The 21,483-nt window shown below is 35.7% G+C and overlaps 3 protein-coding genes across 6 annotated transcripts; 1 reads left to right on the top strand and 2 right to left on the bottom strand.

The window, feature by feature from the left end:
• Positions 1-281: 281 nt before the first annotated feature.
• On the bottom strand, positions 282-8,616 carry LOC142539221 (methyl-CpG-binding domain-containing protein 6-like). Of its 2 annotated transcripts, XM_075644509.1 has the most exons (3): positions 8,098-8,598; positions 708-805; positions 282-542 (listed from the first exon to the last, which is right to left on the bottom strand). In XM_075644509.1, exons 1-3 carry the CDS (start codon positions 8,404-8,406, stop codon positions 452-454), a joined length of 498 nt encoding a protein of 165 aa, XP_075500624.1. In that variant the 5' UTR covers positions 8,407-8,598; the 3' UTR covers positions 282-451. The 2 variants fall into 2 exon arrangements, with proteins under 2 accessions (XP_075500624.1, XP_075500626.1); XM_075644511.1 differs by lacking the exon at positions 708-805 and having other exon boundaries at positions 282-541; positions 8,098-8,616.
• A 1,626-nt stretch (positions 8,617-10,242) lies between these two features.
• On the top strand, positions 10,243-14,216 carry LOC142539220 (bifunctional nitrilase/nitrile hydratase NIT4B). 3 transcript variants are annotated; one of them, XM_075644508.1, is made up of 6 exons: positions 10,243-10,449; positions 10,950-11,129; positions 12,545-12,838; positions 13,175-13,456; positions 13,587-13,740; positions 13,923-14,216. In XM_075644508.1, the coding sequence occupies exons 1-5, from the start codon at positions 10,302-10,304 to the stop codon at positions 13,733-13,735; spliced, it is 1,053 nt and encodes a 350-aa protein (XP_075500623.1). In that variant the 5' UTR covers positions 10,243-10,301; the 3' UTR covers positions 13,736-13,740; positions 13,923-14,216. The 3 variants fall into 3 exon arrangements, with proteins under 3 accessions (XP_075500623.1, XP_075500622.1, XP_075500621.1); XM_075644507.1 differs by having other exon boundaries at positions 13,827-14,216; XM_075644506.1 differs by having other exon boundaries at positions 13,587-14,216.
• Positions 14,217-17,100: 2,884 nt separating this feature from the next.
• Positions 17,101-19,918, bottom strand: LOC142539218 (uncharacterized). The gene is made up of 3 exons (XM_075644505.1): positions 19,704-19,918; positions 19,250-19,315; positions 17,101-18,644 (listed from the first exon to the last, which is right to left on the bottom strand). The coding sequence occupies exons 2-3, from the start codon at positions 19,310-19,312 to the stop codon at positions 17,379-17,381; spliced, it is 1,329 nt and encodes a 442-aa protein (XP_075500620.1). The 5' UTR covers positions 19,313-19,315; positions 19,704-19,918; the 3' UTR covers positions 17,101-17,378.
• Between the last annotated feature and the right edge of the window lie 1,565 nt (positions 19,919-21,483).

The following is a 21,483-nucleotide window of genomic DNA, read 5'->3' as shown; positions in this document are numbered from 1 at the left end:
AAATTTGTGCTCTCCAATGCTTACCACTTTCTAGCGTAAATGCTAGAGTGAAGAAAGAATAAAAGTGTGCATCAGACTGAAAGTCCATTTATACTAATGAGCCCAACAAACTCGCACATATTTTAAAGAGTGTCTAATAAACTCTGAACAAATCCTAAAAATATACGACCAGTATCCTATTGATGTTAAATGTGGTGACAGTGGCTCCTTGCGCTTGTGATTTGTTTGTTTGCCGCAGATCTGAGATTAAGCTATATATATGTGTGTGTGTATAAACTACAAGTTTCAAACAAACATTCATACTATATAAGCTGTTCAAAAAAAGAGAATTTGAATATTGATGCAGGAAAAAAACTATAATGTCCGTCCATGAAAGGGAAGGAAGGTCAAAACCCAGTTCATGTCGTCAAAACCCAGTTCATGTCGACGGTGATACAGCCCAAGCACCATTTCATGTCCTCCGAGGTGAATTTGCTTGAACGTTGTTCAGGCCACCTAACGGTATGCTGCTTGAATTTTTCGATTTTTTGCTCCCAGAAAGCTGCAAGAGATGTAAGATGAACAAGTTAAACAACGCATTGAGTGAAACTTAGGAGGGACAAGACCATATCTTTATGCATGGTACATGCACAAGTTCGTAGAAAATTTTAAGAACGGAATTGTAAAGTGGCTGTAAAAATTGGAATTAAAATTAAATTTCACTCATCACATCATCGGCATTTCTCTTAAGCTTCTTTCCTGTTCCCAGAAAGTGGAGCACTTCATGTTTGGAACGAAATTTGCGTCCCGATGGATCAAAGAAGTACTGCATATGTCGGATGTTAGGCATAAATAGCCAAGGATATAGTTGACAGTATACATATAGAAATGCATAAGAAAAAAGATCGCCTACAAAAAAATAAGTGGAAATAGATAGAATGACTAAAAATTATTGGAACACACAAGAAAGTGTAACATAAGAAATCATGAATAACTGTTGGCAATTAATAGCACTAAAAAATGAACTCAATAACGGATTAGAACATTTAAACCTAATTGCACAATGTAATTATCTCCACGGGTGATATATTTTCAGGAGGGGAAAGGAGGCAGCCTTGAACAAACACAGAAAACATTTTATTCATGTACTATAATCAATCAGTTTCTTAAAATAGTCTCATTTTCACATTTCTCGCCAATAAGGTGGGATCAACACATGCATTCATAACTACTGAACAGGTCATATTGCACCATGAACAAAAGAGAGAAAAGTCAATTAACTGAAATATGGTATACACAACCTAAATGGTTAGCTCTATGACATTTCTTGCAGGCACTATCTTATGAACAAAATTCTGCCACTGCCACAAACACCACAGTCTTGTGTATGTTTCAACATAATTGTCAACAAACCCTGTTATATTAGAACTGGTTTTCCAGCAAAATATTATAGAAGACACAATCATTGCAGTGCTGATCTCTATCATCAAATAAAGTATTAACCAGTAAGTAATGTGGGTGATCACATCTCAAGTTGGATTTACCATAATAACAGGTTATTAAAAAAGTTACATTTTGAAATATTAAGAAAAAGGAAAATTTCCGCATCTATAAATGCGACCAAGCTTCTACCTTAAACTTTTGAATCAAAATAGTGCTCTAAACAAACTTGTAGGCCTACATCTCGCAGTAAATCCCCACTTGCTCAATAACAAGCATAGGATTACAACATACAGCAACCTTAGAACTCCAAATCAGTCGAATATAATCCAAAATCCTCAATTGTCTCCAAAAACATGACACATTTAAACTTTCAGTATAAACAATTTTTCATAATATGAGGAAAAACTGACACGTTTATTGAGTTTTAATTTTAATTAAATTATGTTTATCATTTGAAAAGGTCAGCACTTACGAAGTCCATTATTCAACTTGCTAAAATCTTTGCCAAATTTTACGTAAAATGTAAAAAAAAAAAAACATTCAATGAGAAATAATAGATTTTTGGTTTTCAAAATATCAGAAGAAGACAACTTTTTTTTTGAATAAGAGTAGAACACAACTTTACAGAAGGGGAACACGTGTTAAAGAAAGAATTCCAAATCTGCTAACCTATAGAAAGAAATCATTCAAATTGAAGACGGATAACATCCTAGCTTATTGTAAGGAAACATGATATTCTAATCATTTATTCAAATTGAGTTCTTGAATTTCCCATGCGTGTATCTTTTTTAAATAACTTCCGTTTTGGCCGATGAGTTGGGATCCTTGCTGGGCTGGTTTATGGCCAACGATTGTGAGTTGTTAGGTTCGAAACATCACCTCCTTTGGAGAATCGGGTTTGTCCTCAAACGCGAACTCTGGAAACTCAGTTGCTAAAGTCACTGCATCTTCCGAAGAGGCTTCAGCTGGAGATAACCTCTGCCAATGCACCAGAAGCGCTATCTTCCCCTGGCATGATCCCGCTTCAGCACTGCTTGTGGAATGGGACAGAATCTTTCTTTTTGTATCGGTGGATCTCCTTTATAATATTTCCAGCACGATAATACACGGAAAACTGGACGAATGCGAGGGTCTGCGGGGCTCCAATTTGTACATTGTAGGTCCAATCTGGGTATGATCTGGAATGGCCCAAAGTAACAAGCTCCCAATTTCTTGTTGGGTTGAGCGGCCACACCAATTTGATGGCATGGCTGCAATTTCGACCAAACAAATTCTCCAACATTGGAACTGAAGTCGTGATGGTTAGCATCATACCCACTTTTCATGCGGTTCTGAACCTAGTATAAGCGATGCTTCCAATATGCCAGTATCTACCTAAAAACTCCTTAGAGCTCGTACTGTGGTCGGTAAGGGCCACTGTTTGATGGCTGCGATCTTGTCTTCATCCACGCTGACCCCTTCATGAGAAATCATATGGTCGAGATAGGCCACTTTATGCTGAGCCAAGAAGCATTATAACACTTCGAATATATTTTTATAAGACTGAGAACACCAGCTTCAAGTGCTGTAAATGGGTTTGCCATGAGTCACTATAGATTAATATATCGTCGAAAAAGACCGGTACAAGTTGCGCAGGTACTCCTTAAATAGAAATCACGAGAGCTTGAAAAGCGGAAGGCGCGTTTGTGAGTCCAAAAGGCATGACTAAAAATTCAAAGTGGTCATGATGAGTCTTCCCTTAGGGTCCATTAAAATTTAGTGGTAGACGGAACAAAGCTCTAATTTCGGAAATATATAGCCACCTGTAATTCATCCAATAGTTCGTCAATGACGGAAATGAGAAACTTATCTTTTATAGTTTTTGTATTGAGTGCACAATTGATAGGTTTATATTTTTATTTATTTATTTATTTGAGTTAATTTATTGCGGTTAGGAGAATTTTAATGGTTTAAAATTATTTTTTATAGTTCGTAATCATTATTTTTTATTGTGAAAGTGATGAAATCGAATCAAAACATGGGGAGAAGATTAGCATTTGAATGAGTTCGGCATATCGAAGCAACAACGCAAACGAAAGAAAAAGAAACACAAGCCCGTGGTACAATTAGTGACAAGAGGATCGTGTATTGCCCTTGCTAGGGTCATGTGTGGCACAACATTAAACCAAGGAGCAAGATTTATTGTAGCAAGGTTTCATATGATACATGAACGAGAGGAAAGAACAATTCAAGGTGTCGTGTATGCAAGTATAGAGAATGAAGCAAGGAAAGTAATGGGTCGTGTACAAGAAGGAAATTAAGATAGAAAATTGTTAGAAGGAACATGTGCCACCGGAATAAATCTTAGAAGGAACGGTGCGCCAAGTGCATTAAAAGTTGAGAAGAACAACTTATACATAAACCATTTCACAACACCGCATTCAGCCGAATCTTGTCAATTCTCGACTTTTTAGGAAAAATCTGAAGTATTCTACCAAGTTGAACGTGATATTGAGGATCCCAAATAAAATCGAATACACAAAAAAGAAAGGAGATCAATCGAGATTCTGAAGTTTCAAAAAAAAGCAGAAAAACAACAAAAAGAAAGGGGTCATATGAATAGAAGGATGGAACAACGCTTTGGAACTTCACTTTTGCAAATTTATTTTTCCTTTTCTTGCACTTTTTACTTCTTATTATTTTTGCTTTTATATTTTAGTTAGATTTTATGGTCTTGTGGCGGTAAACTTAAATTCTTGGATGAGGAAGACAAAAACTTGAAATTATTAACTTGTGAGATTTGCGGTATTGTATAAATTTTGTTTAATTTATGTTTAGTATTAATTGTTTATTTGGTTTATATGATCATTGATTATTCATTATCTTGCTAGACTGACCGACTAGTTTCTATTTATATAACTTATTGTTGAACTATATATTAAATCTACAATTGTTTGATCCCTCTCATTTGAGAACCAAATGAGATTAATAATTTTTCGCTTTTAAATTTATGAATTTTTAGAGAAAATAATTGACTAAATTAAATGTAACTGCTTGTGTTCATGTTGTTTAGCACCATCACTCTTTGTAGTTTTTAATGTTATCATTAAATTAAATAATTATCACTTACATGAGATTATTTAATTGATAAGTATTAATTAGATTCTTTTTGTTTAATTTAACCAATAATAAGGCAAGATATGAATTGAATTTCCATTAGTGAATATTCAAATATAAATTAATGTTATAAAATCGATGATCAAGTTAATAAATTTCATTGGTAGAGTTGATCAAAACCAAGGTTAATTTTCATTGATGGTTAGTAATTTAGATTTTTAGTCTTGCATCCTAGTTAGTTTATTTGTTAAATTCAATTTGTACTTTCTTAGTAGTAATTAAACTTGAAAAACCCTAGAGTGATTTTTATTGTTTTTAATTCTTTAGCACAATAAATTCATACCTCCTCAAGGAAAATACTCATACTACTACATCTTTATTGATTTGATTGATTCCGGTTAATTTGGGTGAGATACGATTACTTGCTACCGATGATAATCAACACACATTCAGCACATTGTATCAGACTATCGAACCAAGAGGACAAGTGAGGAGAACATAAAAGCATTGTGGCAAATTATACATTTATTCAACATATCTTCACATTGTTTCTCAATCTAATCCTTTTGTGCAAAAGGAAAATGATAGATACCCAAATCGGATTTTTCCCCTGCTCCACAGTGAATTCCCAATGCATAGTGTCCAAGGTTTTGAGCCAAATCAAGCTTAAGACCGCATCAAATTCCCCTAGGTTGAGAATAAAAAATTCCATTAAAAAAACTTTGGCCTTCCAAGCTAAAAGCATGTCTGGGAAGACCCCTGAACAGACTAAACACGACGGTGACGCTTAAAACCATTCATTGGTGCACGTGAAGTCCCAATCATGAGGTCAACAAAGTAATCCAAGAAACAATGAGTCCTCCTTGAATCAATAAGAATCGGTATAGAAGTTTGCTGAATAAATCCAAAAACTTGCATTGTTTGGACCCACCACATCCCATTAAATGCATGTATAGAAATTTATGGATCATTCAGGTTTTCTTTTGTCTCAAGTGGATCAGGTGGCTCGTCCATGCTCCTTTCAAACCTGAATAACTGAATTGGTAACGGGGTGGATAAACCTCGTCACAGTTAAAACATAGTTCGTGAGAGTGTCTTTCTTCTATTTCTCCTTGAGATAATTTTTTTACTAATGGCAAACAAGGTGGTGGTGAGATATGCCAAGCGGGTTCAATCTAGCCTCCGTTCATTTAACCTAGCAAGACATCACAGTTGTTGATGAAGATCCACTTCCACCGTGATATGTTCTAGCAAGCCATGAAAGAATATTTGAACTTCTGGTTAGCTAGCAAGATACCCAACTCGTGCAAATAATTGTTCAAAGCGCCATTGTCAGTCTTCGACGAAGTCTTGTTAACGTAGTTTAACCAATGCCCCCCAACTCATTACTGCAAATTTGAGGCTCGAAATACATCCAAGTGAAAAGAGACAAGTCCCACTTTCTCTGCCTCTGGAATGCATTAGCGGAAAAAATATTCACAATGCTTGAGCCGATCTTCTGGATTGGTCTGGCAATTGTAGCATGGGACATTGATCGTAAAGAATTTAGGGACACCAATGGTCCCTAACTCGCGACTGGGCCGGGAACGGGGTTCTAGTCTAGTGTGGCTCTTATATGGCTCTCGTGATTGCCTATGTGGTTAGTGGTGAGAGTGAAAGTTAACAGCACAAATTATTTGGCAAGTTCACGGTGGCGGCGTTCTGCTGCAGTCTTGTCATCCTTGTACAGCTATAAGAAAGCATCAAATTCCTGCTGAAACTCTTGCGATTCACCCGTAACACTGGTCTCTGATGCCAATATGCTACATCCCCTTGAAACGGAATGAGTTATTGATCTTGTAAATGGTTGAAACAAAAAGTCAGCGATCTCCTATTTGCTTATTTGATTTTTGGCCATTACGACCTATTGTGTGAATACGTAATCGAGGCTCGTTGGAGAGAACCTCGTGATCTCATATTCAATATATTTTTGTAAGAATGCAAAGATAAAATTTTATTCAAGAATTCCTTCAATAAATACAAAAGAGTGTCCCTCATTCACATTACATAAATAATTCCAAATCTTCTAACCTACAGAAAGAAATAATTCAAAATAAAGAAAGATAATATCCAATTTTATCGTAACCAAACATAATTTGATGATAATTAATTCAAAGAGAGAGAATTAACTAGTATCCCAGACTTTGATGTATCTTTTGTAAATAACTTTCTCTTTAGCAGATGAGTTTGTATTGAGGTACAATAATTGTCTCTACTAAGTAGAGCGATCGAACAATGACGTTTGAGCTTCTATACGGTTTAAAAGATTTGAATTGCACTATTAGCAATAGCTATACCTTTTGGTAAAGCGGTAAGCGCTCGATCCTACAATTAGTATCAGAGCTAAAGTCATGGGTTCGATTTCCATTGATGACAAAAAGTGCAATTATTGAGAGTGAAATTGTTGAGGTGCAATAATTGTCCCTCCTGCATAGAGCGATCGAACAATTGCGTTTGGGCTGCTATGTGGTTTAAAATATTTGAGTTACATCATTACCACCGGTTATATCTTTTAGTTTAGCGGCAAGCGCGCAGTCCTACAGTTCGAATCCTTGCTGGGCTGGTTTATGGCCAACAACGAGTTGGCACAAGCCATTGATTTTGAGCATTTACAAGGCCAAATTATTTGGATATGTATAATGTATTGCACATGTTTTGTCCACAAAACATTTGGTCCAACGATTAATATTTTATTTGTTTATTCCTAAAAATTTGGTCTGGCGACAAAATTTAAAATAGCCACCATTTACCTCTGCTAACATAAACAACACAGGCTGCAAGAAAGAGATAACCACCAGATATGTGGAGTTAATGTTAAAGCTGGTCTGAATTTGTCGAGAATTTTTTACTAAATAACTGTTGGGCATTACAAAAACAAAATCACGTATTAAAATTGTCGAAAGAACACACAAACACACCGCTGTATGAACTAGTCCAATCATTTCTTAATTTATATCAGCTGAAGCTGTCATAAATTGCCCAACTGGGAAAAATCAGCTACCTGAAGAGGCTGGGCTGGGATTTTGCCATAATGTTTCACCAATGTATAGAGTTCTAGCAACAGTTAGTTAATAACAAATTGCATAACTGTATGTTAAAGTCAATAAACTCTTGTTTAAACCGACTATATGGCGCTAAATTGAACAAACTTGGCAACACACATAACTCAAGGTTGAACAAGCTTACTGCTTAAACTTGCAGATTTGTGGGTGATGCGGAAACTTAAATGTTTCCCATCAGTTCAATATAGCCATGGTCTAATTATATTCTGGATTAGAGTCCACAACTTAACAGTAACAGTCTAACAGAAACCTACATTTATAGAAATGAAAAACAATGGACAAAATTACAGACGAATCAAAAAGGAAGTATCACGCAACAAACATAAATATAGCAGTAACAGAAACCTTAATTTGTAGAAATGAAAACCAATGTACAAAATTCACAAACGAATCAAAAAATGGAAGTATCAGGTAACAAAATACGAGGCAAAAGTAAGGCGCGAAAAGAACTGAAAGCCTAGAACCAAAGAAACCATACTCTGTCAATAAGTCCAGTAGAGGCGCCAGAGGTGCGAACTCTCAAGTCAATCCTCCAGTCCTCCGGCAACCATTCGGGCCTCTTGGCCATTTCCTCCATGCTTCGCCTCTTCGCCACCTTGGGGGTCGGCTCCGGCAAAACATCCTCCGGGGCCACCATCGAAATAGGTACCGCGTCGATGACGGGCATCGATTCAAAGCCACCTCCCCTTTGATGGTGCTGGGCCTCCGGGAAGTCGCTTCCATCAGCGGTTTCGAAACCCAGAACCGGTTCGGGTCGGGTGTGGTTAGGATATTCGGGTTGCGGCATGGCAATCTTTGCGGAAACAGTTCAAAATTCGAACAAGCAAAACTAAGAGTAATGCGAAAAATAAATCTACGAGCTTTACAGTAATAAATGCTTTAAACTAATTATTGACAAAAACCAAAGAGTCCCTCTTCAATTGCAAGTGCCATTTTCCCCCCAAACTTTTCAAAAATAGACCAATTCGATCCGTGTTCGAAAGTGGAGTCGAGTTGTCAATGCGAGTTGGGCGTGTCAGGTTGACCGCCTACAAAGTTTAACGGAATGAGTTGGAAAAGTCTTAACCCATTAAAAGTCTGGTTTCCACTTGACCGACCTGTGCGGGTCACAGGCCTCAGGCAGGCCAACCAGATAGAAAGCCCGTCGTAGGCGGGTTTTTGACGAGTCGGTCCAACCCATTTGACAGTACTAAGGTGGATTAGTTGAGGACTAACGTTTGTTCTCCTTTTTATATGACCAAATCATGTTAAGAGTCTCTATCTAATCTTATCATCTACAGAGAGTTACACCTAAATATATCATAATAATGTCATTCATTATTAATTGTATCTTTTGCGTTTTGTCATACATCTATCTTAAGATACACATTCTCTGCTACCGTCATCTTATGCATATGTAGTGTTGTAGTGAACAACACTTCGAGTCATAAATTATAGTTGACCGAGCAATAGTCTTGTAACATTTTTCTTTTAATCTCACATACAATCTTTTATCGCATACGACTTATGATATTATCTTCCATTTAATTCATCATGCTTTAATCATATGGTATATATCTTTTCTAATATCCCAAATCTTTTGGATAATAGATCCTAAATAGCTAAAAGCTTCGCAGCTCTGGGACTTCTCGACTTTCAATCTCAATTGAGATACTTATTCGTCTAAATTTAGGACTAAAGTTACAAGCTAAATATTTCGTTTTTGAGCGACTCATTCTAAATGTATACTCTCAAAAGTTTCACGTCATCTATCTAATTTTTTATCTACAATCTTTTTTAATTTCATCTCAAGATAATATCATCTGCAAATAACATATACCAAGGTACCTACAAATCTCAACGTATCTGGATCCTAAAGTTAACTTACATTCAAAGAATTGATTCTTTCCAAGTTTAGTGGGGAAGTAAATATGCAAAAAACAAAAACAAAAATGTTATTAGTTGTCAAATTTTAAAATTAAATAGTGTTTGTTTATTAAAAGAATTAGATCGAGTCTGAGTCGAGCTATTTGTTTTGGGTCGAGGTGGGTCGAGCTCTTCACCCCTGGCACTGCGGGCCGAGCTCTTCATGCTGTGGGTGGAGCTCGACCCACAACATCACCCCTAGGTCGAGCTCGACCCAACTGTTCACACGAGCTCTTCACTTCACACTGTGGGTCGAGCTCTTCACACGAGTACACAGTGTGAAGAGCTCGACCCAGAGCCTAGGTCGAGAAGAGCTCGATTCGAGCTCTTCACACACTTAAATCCAATCTATTGGGTCGAGTTGGTCGATGCGAATCGACCCAGTAAAATTCAAAATAAAAATTTGATTTCTTAACAATATCTCTCGTATGATTTCTTGCAGACGAATACCTTGTAGACTCATTGTTAGCCAAAAATCAAAACAATGGATGCAAAGAGGTTTGAGAAGAAAATGTTTGTGTGAAGATCGGGAATGAATGGAGTCACATGTGGTTTGAGTTGAGTTGGATCGGGTAAATTTTTTTCAATTAAATTATAAATTTTATTATATATAAAATTAAAATTATTCTAATGAAAAAAATTAATTTTTAAACAAATTTGAAAGAAAAATAAAAAGATAAATTACTCTCACTACCTTCATTTTAATAAACATTTACATCGGTCCCGTTTTCCTATTTTCCGCATATTTTACTGGCTCATCAATCAAAGGCTAGAAACATGGATTTGATTCCAAGTTCAGCTGTAAATGAAGGACCACTGTTTGCAGAGGTTGACATGGGCGGTGCTGATGCTTTTGGGCCGCCTACCTTTCGCGCCACCGTGGTTCAGGCTGCCACCGTCTTCTACGACACCGCCGCCACTCTCGGTGGCTTCCGTTTCAATTTTTTCATTTTTCTTGATGAATTGGATTCATTTGCTATTTAGGTTTCTTATGTTGATTATTATTTTTTTATTATTATGCATGCTCATGTTTGGCTGGTGTGGGAAATTTACGGTTTAGGGAACTTTAGGGAGGAAATATTTTCCAGTTGAAATAGTATTGATGAGTTTTATCATTGGAAGAAGGCTAATTGTTTTGTTTTAATCAACTGAGCATCAAGTTTCTCTATTTTTTGGTGTCAGCACCTTGTATGGAGGTAGCCGAAGGGGAAAAAATGTCACATTTCAAATGGGATTTTTCAAAACAAGTGCAAGTTATGTTCTAAGAAAATCATGAACTTCTATTTAGAATAGAATCCCTGGCTCGCTGCACCTGCTGGGAAAGGGATAGGGCAGATACTGTGATTCTTGTTTCATGTGTAATAAACTTCTGCCCTTTGGAATTTGCTGTATGAGAGTACTGAAAATGCGTGATTGTTCTGATAGATAAAGCTGAGAGGCTTCTAGCTGAAGCAGCATCATATGGATCTCAGTTAGTTGTGTTTCCGGAAGCATTTATAGGTGGCTATCCCCGTGGATCAGATTTTGGTGTTACAATTGGCAACCGTACGGCCAAGGGTAAGGAAGAGTTCCGAAAATATCATGCTGCCGCTATCGATGTTCCTGGTAAGAATTTAGCATCCGTAATATCACATAATGGCTGTCTAGATTTTGTGAGTCCACAGTCCACAGTTTTCTGCCTTGCATTTTCTGCAACTGCACCATAGGATTAGCTTGATTTTGTACCCACAGGACTTGTGTTAAGCATAGAAATTGAATTCGTAGATCTCGTAGGTATCAGCAGAATGTGGGGCTTTGCTGGAGTGTTTGGATAGAGATTCCTGTGGCATGAAACTGTTATGGCCTAGGGATATTGACCGAGTTATGGGACGGTGTATCAGTTGTTTTTTAAGATCTGTGATACTCCTTGTCTTGGATGATCTACGTCCTTTTTCACTTTCGTGATGAATTTGGGTAGAGGCTCATTAATGAGAGCACTCTTGATCTTGTAACAATATTTAGGAAGAAATTAATGTGTTTTATGATACTCGCATTTATACCCAAGTTCTGGCCAGATAAAAATGAAAAATTGTTCCTAAAATCAAGCCTCCCTAACCTATTTGGCTATTTCTTTCCTTATTTATTCTCATGGGATAATGAGTTATTCTTATTTCAAAACAAATGGATAAACATAAATAAATAAAACAGGTTAGAGTTAACCAGGAAGAAGTAACTAAAGTTTCCGGAATTTCCCATGCTGAACTGTTTATTAGTGACATCTTTTAACATGATCGAGCTATGTATTGGGCCTGTAGAGGTCTGGGCCAGTGTGTGTGCATCCTTTGTGATATTGCAGAAACGTATAATTAGCTAGAGTAACTCAGTTGTACAACCATCAGTGATGATTCTTGCTTAGGCGGGTGAAGTTATATAAAAGCATGAAGGTTCATTGGTAGCTAAAATAATTTTTGTTACACCCAAACATATGATAAGATATAAATGTTATTTTTAAGTAATTTTTGTTTTCAAAATCTTGATGTAAAAAGTTGTAATGCCAAACATATAATAAGATATACTCCATCCATTTCAATTATATATTGCGACTTTCCTTTTTAGTTTGTCCCAAATATACAGACATGTATCCATATTCAGCAATATTTTTTCTATTCTTTTTCTAATACACTTTTATTTAATTTGGGGTCTTGTAATTAACTAACTATTGGAAAGATAACAAACTATTTAGTATTTATAATCACTAATTAAACAAGGATAAATTGAAAAGTTGTTTCTATAACTGTTATGTCCAATGAATTCCTTAACCTGTATGAAAAAAGAAACAATCCAATATATTGGGACAGAGGTAGTATATATTTTTTCTATACACGTGCATTTTGTGTCTTAATGTAAAAAGTGTTTATTTTAAATAAACCCATGAGCTCTTATGCCAAGTACATGATGTGTAAATCTTAAAAGAATGTGGCGGCAGGTTAGCTAAGAGTTTCTGGACTGGAGTTTTAATGAAAAATTGATATTCCTTTTAGGTCCTGAAGTTGATCGTTTGGCTGCTATGGCGGGAAAATATAAACTGCATCTAGTGATGGGTGTTATTGAGAGAGACGGATATACTTTGTACTGTGCCGTTTTGTTCTTTGATTCTCAAGGTCGCTATCTAGGAAAGCATAGAAAAGTCATGCCAACAGCCCTAGAGCGCATAATTTGGGGTTTCGGAGATGGGTCCACAATTCCTGTTTTTGAGACTCCTATTGGAAAAATCGGTGCAGCAATTTGTTGGGAAAACAGGATGCCACTTCTAAGGACGGCTATGTATGCCAAAGGTCAGAATTTTTAGTGGTATTTGTACTTTTCACTGTACGAAAATATGACATAAGCTTACCATTGTACCAAGAGTTATAGCTGACAATGATAATGTAACTCAAATCTCTTAAACTATGAAGTAATCCAAGTGTCATATTTTGGTAATTTTACCACATAAACAGCCACTTGGATTAGCATTTGCAATTGCAGCTCCCAAACATACGACGATACCGAGTTTATAACTTTCCACAAGTTGATATGATTTTTAAGTTACAGGCTTGGTCTACTCAATTTCCGAATATCATGATCTGCCAATCCACTCGTGTTACTTGATTTCAGGATGGTAATATTTTCAGGTGTTGAAATATACTGTGCACCCACAGCTGATGCAAGAAATGTGTGGCAATCATCGATGATCCACATTGCTCTGGAAGGCGGGTGTTTCGTTCTATCTGCCAACCAGTTCTGTAGAAGGAAAGATTATCCACCGCCACCTGAGTACGTGTTTTCTGGCGTGGATGAAGATCTTACACCAGATTCTGTTGTTTGTGCTGGCGGTAGCGTCATAATCTCACCATCAGGAACTGTACTGGCAGGCCCAAATTATGAAGGAGAGGCACTTATTTCTGCTGATTTAGGTAGGCCTCTGATTTTCAACTTTGATAATTGGTTTGGAGTTTTATCGAGTTTGGCTGCCTTATGGTTTTCGTCCAGTGATCAAGTGTATTCTTTTCAAGATGTTTCTTATCATTAACATTAAATATGCAGATCTTGGGGAGGTAGTTCGTGCAAAATTTGATTTTGATGTGGTTGGTCACTATGCTCGTCCTGAAGTCCTCAGTCTGATCGTGAAGGACCACCCCATGTGTCCAGTGTCATTCACATCAGCATCTGGGAAATCTGAAACCTCTCAATAGTGATGGTATCCTTTCTAACCCATGTTGTTAAAACAATTGGTGGCTCTTAAAATTGAAATCATCCCCTGAATGACTTGTCTTCAATGTTCAGCTATTTGCCCAAATTTATTTTGTTGATATCTTGGAAAGAATCCTTCTCCACAATATGGATTTTGATTGTGAATCCCATCATAAAAATTAAAAACAGAAGGAATGCGCCTAACCTCTAGGCTCAATGAGACTCAGTCCTTCGATACATGCCTTCACCATGAAGCATGAGCCATGGTGCAGTTTAAAGGTTCATATCGCATTCTAGCCACTCCTTAAATTTAGTAACAGTGATTTCAAGATGAAATGTAAATGAATGATTTTTGTTTTTGCTTGCACGCTAATAATAATTTGTTTTATTGTCAATATATTGGATGATACGTGATGTAATTTTCTTTACATATTTAGATGATAGTATGTTATCTGATTGCCATTTAAAAGTGTACTTGTATGATCCTGATATGTGTCAGTTGAGATGGCTACTAAGCTACTGCTAGAAGTACATTGGATCTAGCGTTATGCATGTTATTGTGTTTAGAGTTGGAGTCGATGTGTCATTGTGTGAAATTTTCTTACTCAACATGATCCTCTCCCAAATCTCCTTCCTCTTAGGTCAGTTCTTCATTGTCCTCCCTCCTCCAATATCGCCTGAAAAGCATGAAAAACCAGTTAGGGGGCACCGGGATATCTCCCGGCATGATCCATCCGATGCCTAAGTCAGGCAAAACAACCATGGAAAGTAGAAAAATGAGAGAGAATGTGTGTAAAGAGAGAGGGATAGAAACCGATAAAAAAATTTGATCCCCTCTTGAAGAGGAGAAGCTGATATATATTAAACAATTCACCGTTGTTTGAATTATTAAAAAATATACCTCATTTCTCCTTTTCGCCTCAAAGATGTCGGGTCTATTTTATTGTGTAATCCTTATTCTCCTACTATTCTTGAATTGACTAGGAAAATTATGATAACATGGTAAAACATGATGACACACTACGTGACATGTCAATCGATTGTTTTAGAGTTATCACCACTCCCTCCCTTCAAGTCGAGACGATGAGGTAAATGAGAAGACTCGATAAAAGCTAGAGAATGTAGAATAATCGCATATGATAATAACATCCCTTCAAGTAGTTGCGACGACCGGATAAATGAGTCGGACCCGTATAGTCTACAGGGACCAAATGAACAAATATATACCCGTCCATTCTAGGAAGATAGTGGCCAAGGACTTGTGTTTGACGGGGTGTCGAACTAAGATAATGACTATTGAAGAGCATAGCATCCTTTAGGCAAGCACAAGATATCTGAGGCACAACGGCAAAAAACTCCGAGGTGCGTATGAGGACTGAACTGATGTCCATATCCAAGAGATATATGGGAAAAATCCCAAACCATGTAGTAAAGTTTGAGTCAATATCCCCTATAGTAGAAAATCTGAAAAATATGTTTTTCTTGCGTTGCATAGCAAATGCATAATAATATATCAAAAGCCACATGGAGAAATGTCAAGCAATATCATGTAGTCAGAAAACCAATATCTGAAAACTATCATAACTCTTATTTATATCCTGATCAGCTTAACAAAATAAAGTCGTGCAGGCGTAACCGAAGTAAATTGGGTGAAAGCCCCTATAAAATATATGCTCATTGTAACCATGACAATGGGAACTTGGTGTAACCATAGCTCCTGTGTTCCTGATCACTAATTGATGCTACCCCGAGCTCCTGAGTAACGACACTTAGCTGTAACCCTTGAAAACATCCTCCAACACATCATCATAACTCATATACTAGGCTCAGCCTCAACAGAAAAAATGGGAAAAAAATCTCATCTTCCCTGACTCCTCTGCTACGCCCGTTCTTGGTAGGAAAAATGAAAAACATGTTCCATTTCCGCTAACTCCTCTGCGCTTGGCCTCGATTGGAAAAATGAGAACACCCATGACAAGTAAACAAATGATATCATAAACCAAGGGCACCTTGAGGTTACCAAGGCACATAACATTGTAAACCACCAAGGTGCCCTTGGTTTATATATTAATTGTTTACTTGTCGTGGGTGACCAGCAGAGGAGTCTGGATTGTGTTCTCATATTTCCTGCTGGTGCCGGGCACAGGGGAGTTTGTGGAAATGGAACATGTTTTTCATTTTTCCTGCCAAGGACAGGCCTAATAGAGGAGTTACCGGGGATGTGATGTTTTTTCAATTTTTAGGGGTATAAAAGTTGTGGGGTGGGAGGATATCCTCCAAAAGCTCGGCCCGTCCCTAGCGCGGATAGATAAAAATTTGTATGATCTTTGCTGGAGGCATTCGGAATTAAGGGAGGCCTTCTAATTATAATAATTCACAATGAAGTATATGATTTCTTTTAGAAGTTTGATGTCATTACTATCTTGTTAAAGCATCAAGTCGAATTCCAATCCCAATTCCAGCTGTAGTTACCAATGATTTGAATGCATGTGATCTGAATACTCCCCACCTATTTTCTTTAATTTTTTATTCACAACAATTATTGGGTATCAGCAGTCAAACTTTTCTTTGATCGTTAAACAAATCAAGTATATATATATATTTTTAAAAAATAATTAAAAAACATTTAACAAAATTCAATGCCTGACTAATAATGTAGGGGTAAGTCGACAGTTCTTTTCTTTATTCTTTCTATAGAATCTTGACAAGCCTCGATTCTACGAGTTTATGGGTGGTTGCATATATATATTTAGTTTACATTCCATTTCATTTTAAATTTCACAAATATTATTGTACTATCTGTTGGTATATCAGGCAAATTAACGCAAATGTACCATTACAGCAAAACATCACAAACATATAATCACCAATCGAATATGAACATAAATATTTATAGTGGTTCATTCTAATGATAAGATACGAGTACATTCAAGGACATCACTTCTTTATTAATAACAAAAACGATAAAAGAATTGAAAATACAAACTAATTTTCTCTCCACTAATCTATTCTTCATTTCAAAACCATCCCAAAACACAAGACCCTTTATTCTACTATCATAACATAGAAGTGAAATAGAGGACTTGAGGTAATACCACGACGAAACATCATAAGCGCATAATCAACACTATATCTGTCCTCACTCGAAGAAAATAATTTACCAAATTCACAAGGAATATATCGAATAATGAAGTTCTTCAAATATTTTGAAGGGAAGTGTACTGAGATTGATTGCTTAAGGATTGGAAAATTTATGTCGATTGGATGGATAAAAACATGTGGTTATTGTAGTCTTGTGAAATCTGACAAGCAGAAGACACACATAGAGATTATGTAATGCATATAAATTACATGGGGCCATTAAAACTAGGCCATGTGCAAGATGCCAAGAAAAGCATTACAATTGATTGAGCTTTTCAATTATTTGAGTGACACTCAGAGACCGTTGATTAGAATGTTCCTGAGGAACTCTTCTTAAATATGAAACAAGATCCGATGTAACACCAAAGTGTGTATTCTTGTGTTCTTTTTATGGAACAAAATTAGATCTACGTTCTTGGACGCAAGATGGTTGAATTTTATTTCTCTTCCAACAAAAATTAGCATACATTAAATATGAAAACGTCGTCGAATCATCGGTATACTTCACATGCCACCGTCTCCGTGTCTTTCGAAGAAGCAACATTTTGGGCCTGGATCATCCAAGTCTTGAGATGCTGCCGCAATTCTTGAACCAGAAACAATGCGATCCCTTAGATCTTTAATCATATTGTATCTTTCGAGTTCATCTTCCATACTTTTCTTCCAAGATTGTGATGCAAATTCGAACAATCCTCTGTTATCAAACACCTCCGAATCCCCTTGTTTGTTGGTACTAAATTCCCACTCTGTGGTCTTATCGGTCCATTTGGTTTCTGTACAAATGGCTGGTTTCTTGGTTCCATCATTTTTAACTGCACAACTCCATTGGAAACTCTTACTGATATCGTCCAAGCCGAATTTGATGGAATGTAGATCATCTGCGGGCTCATATTCTTTACATACTTCTTCAACGTTTTCTTGATCATTGGATTGGAATTTGCACAATCCAGGCAACGTTTCCCTCAAATACACCTCGAGTTCCTTAATCTTATCAAATGTTGGAGAGGCTTTCTCTTGTTTCTCAGTTTTCTTGAATTGCAAATAGGCCTCGAGTTCATTCCTCAACTCATCAAGAACTGCATTTTTCTCCTCGAATTGATACTTAGCTTCCGAAAGCTTCATCTGAACACGTTCCTCGCGTAATATATCAGCTAATTGTAGCATCTCCCTCTCTTTTTCGACCTCTTGTCGAACTTTATCAGATCGTCTCTTTATCTGCTCTACCACATCCCTGTCTTCTCCTATGCCACGAGCCATTTCCTCGCACACTTGCTCCAGAAGTCTACGTCCACTTTTCTCAATCTCAAGATCTTTGCTAGCCACAGATAGAGAAGCCTTCATTTCTGCAAGTTCGATACCGAGTTTCTTGTTCAGTCTCTCAGTTTGTCGTCTCAACTTCCTCTCTTTATTGAGCTCTCCAGAGATACATTTAATGGCACAGTGTATCCTATCTCCTTCTTTGATTTTCCAGATCCTTTTTTCCTCTTGAAACTGCTTCAAGATTAGATCAATTTCAGCCCTTTCCAAGCTTTGTTCTTTGAGTAACTTATTGACTTGTACGCAAACCCTATCAAGCTCAAACTGCAGAGCTGACATAAGTGATAAGCTTGCCGAAGTTTGATGTTCAAGGCGCCAAATGCGACTCAATGCTTTGAACAGTTCTTTAGATGTTTCAAGTGAGTGAATTACATCTTTGAGTCGATTCTTCGATACGATTCTGTGTCGACATGGACTTTGGGATTGGATCTGTGAATGATCATCCTGCATTGCCTTGTTTGATAACAAATATCACCACAAAAGAATCAAGATTTTGATCTAGATTTCGAAATAGAAAATTAGTAAATATCATAAACTATGTATCAGTGCAATTTAAAATTTAAAATGTAGGATCAAGCGCTTCTTGTCATACCAAAGACTTTAACCGATAGAAACACTGCAACTCAAATATTTGAACTGTAAAATGGTCGAGTGCTATATTTCAATGCAGCAATGCCTGATATTGCTTGGGAATGTTATACTTTCAGACAAATTACAGTAAAACGGACATTATTTCGTGTGACAGATAACTACCTAATTACACAAGTTGATATATATATATATATATATATATATGGCTTGGAGACAGCACTGACATATTGTTTTTTAGGTGGTGCCCATGGGAAAACCAGAACATGTTCCAAGTCGTAATAAGGTAAACTTATGTTTTTGTCCATTTCTTGGTGGGGGGGTGTTGGCTTCAAAAGTCCTAATGCATTTAAAATCACATGATTTTACAGAACACACTAGGTACTCAATATTTTCTAAATTATCTGTGGAAATTACATTTTTAGCCCTCCATCAAGAAAATACCAAAAGATTTTTTTTATTCACCATACCTCAAACAAGCACTTGCAAGGAGAATGTGAACTATATTGATTGCTCCCTTTTGATGGATCCATTTTCTGCAAATTTCACACAAAGAACACAAATCTAGTGCATAGATAAATCAAGAATCTTGTAGCTTAATATAGGTTGTTTTAATATGTATGTATACATCACTCCAAACAGTTTGTACATTCAATGTCTATGTATGGATCGATTTGATGATATACGATCTTAGCCAAACATTTCTTTGATTTGTGACTTATTTTCGTAAACTATTTCTTAAACATGTCACAGAAACAAACAACAAAACAAGTGTTATTTCAAAAATAAAAAAGTTCATGTATGAATCCCATTTATGTTATATATACATGGATGTATCCCAAGAGTCAGTCGGAGTTTCGACAAGAAATAGGCTGAAATGGTTTAAATTTCTTCTAAAACAGGAGCAAGTTTTGAACTTTTTACCTTTTTTTAACTGTGGTGTTGGCATGCAAATCTTTCGAGGCCCTTGTACATAATTCTGCTGTGATTTTCAAACTTGTGGAGAGGGGAAAATGTTGCAAATGACTTGATGTCAAATTGTTATGGAGAGACAAGAACAAAGGTCTCTCAACAAGTGAATTTGTCGAAAATATTTCTTGGAAGAGGAGAAGTTTGAAGAAAGTGGGGGAGATAATATGTTAATGTACGCACACTCACTCACATAGTATGTGTTTGTTTATATATATATATATATATATATAGAGAGAGAGAGAACGTTTCTTGATTATTTTAATGAAGATTTTCATTATTTATATAAACTTTAACAAGAGGTGGTAGAATTGAAAATGTGGATAATTTTATGACAAAAACTTGTATGAGATGGTCTCACAGTTCGTATTTTGTGAGACGATATCTTATTTGGGTCATCCATGAAAAAATATTACTTTTTATGTTAAGAGTATTACTTTTTATTGTGAATATCGGTATGGTTGACCCGTCTCACAGATAAAGATTCATGAGACCGTCTCACAAGAGACATACTCTAATTATATTGTTGATTTTTACTAATCTTCTATTTGCAAAGTTCTTGAAGTTGAAGCATTGTATTAAAAGAGATTATATTGATTATAAATACGGTTTAATCTATCAAATGTGTTACATTAAAATACACTTTCCTCATAGAATTATTCAATTTCCCTTAAATATAAAATAAGGTTTTGCCATTAATAATAATCTAGAAAATTAAATATTATAAGTGGATATTTTAATGTCAATTAATATGGTGGGCCATTGTTTCAATAAATACTGTTGACCTCTGTCAAAGGTAAATGAGATGATCATTTTGATAATTGAATTATTTGAATTTGAATATAATATATTATGAATCGAATGTCAAAAATATAAATCTTAGGTATCGTTTCATAAAAAGCTTATTTTTAATATATTAATTGTATGGAAAAAAATAACAATATATTTGATTTTATTAAATTTAAGATAAAATGATGAATTAAAATTTTACCTTCATCAACAATTAAAGAATATAAATAAAAACAATATTGTAATTTTAATTAAATATTTTGATTGACATGAGATTAATAATAAACTTTTGATTGGATTAGATTATTAATTATATGATTATACGAAGCCAATAAAACACAACCTTAATTATAATCTCCATATCACTCACCATTTTAATGAAATTTAATTAATTATATTACATTTATTAGATATATTATATTAAGCAGGTCTCCTGTGAGACAATATCACGGATCTTTATATGTGAGACGGGTCAACCCTACCGATATTCATAATAAAAAATAATACTCTTAGTATAAAAAGTAATATTTTTTCGTGGAAGATTCAAATAAAAGATTTGTCTTACAAATACGACCCGTGAGACCGTCTCACACAAGTTTTTGCCATATTATATACTAATTTTAATAATCGACATTTGATCACCACAATAATTCGGTCAACAGAAGAATACTTTCCATTAATTTAATTAATTAAGCATGGAAAATATTATAAAAATCGCCATATATAGTATCATAATATAAAAGTCAGTGAATTAATTAACTTATTCAGCATAATCTAAATTTTGAAATGGTCAATGGGTTTAAAAAATTGTCCAAATTAGAAGACCAATCTTTTGAATTTGGGTCTTTCAAAAAAATTCAAACTAAATTGTATATACATAAAAAAAAATAAAAAAAAATATCTAGCTATTAACTTTTTAATACAACAATCAAATGGACCAACTCAT

Source organism: Primulina tabacum, chromosome 3 (genome assembly GCF_025594145.1).
Source record: "Primulina tabacum isolate GXHZ01 chromosome 3, ASM2559414v2, whole genome shotgun sequence".
Classification (NCBI taxonomy): domain Eukaryota; kingdom Viridiplantae; phylum Streptophyta; class Magnoliopsida; order Lamiales; family Gesneriaceae; genus Primulina; species Primulina tabacum.
This window is presented reverse-complemented; position numbering and strand designations above follow the sequence as displayed.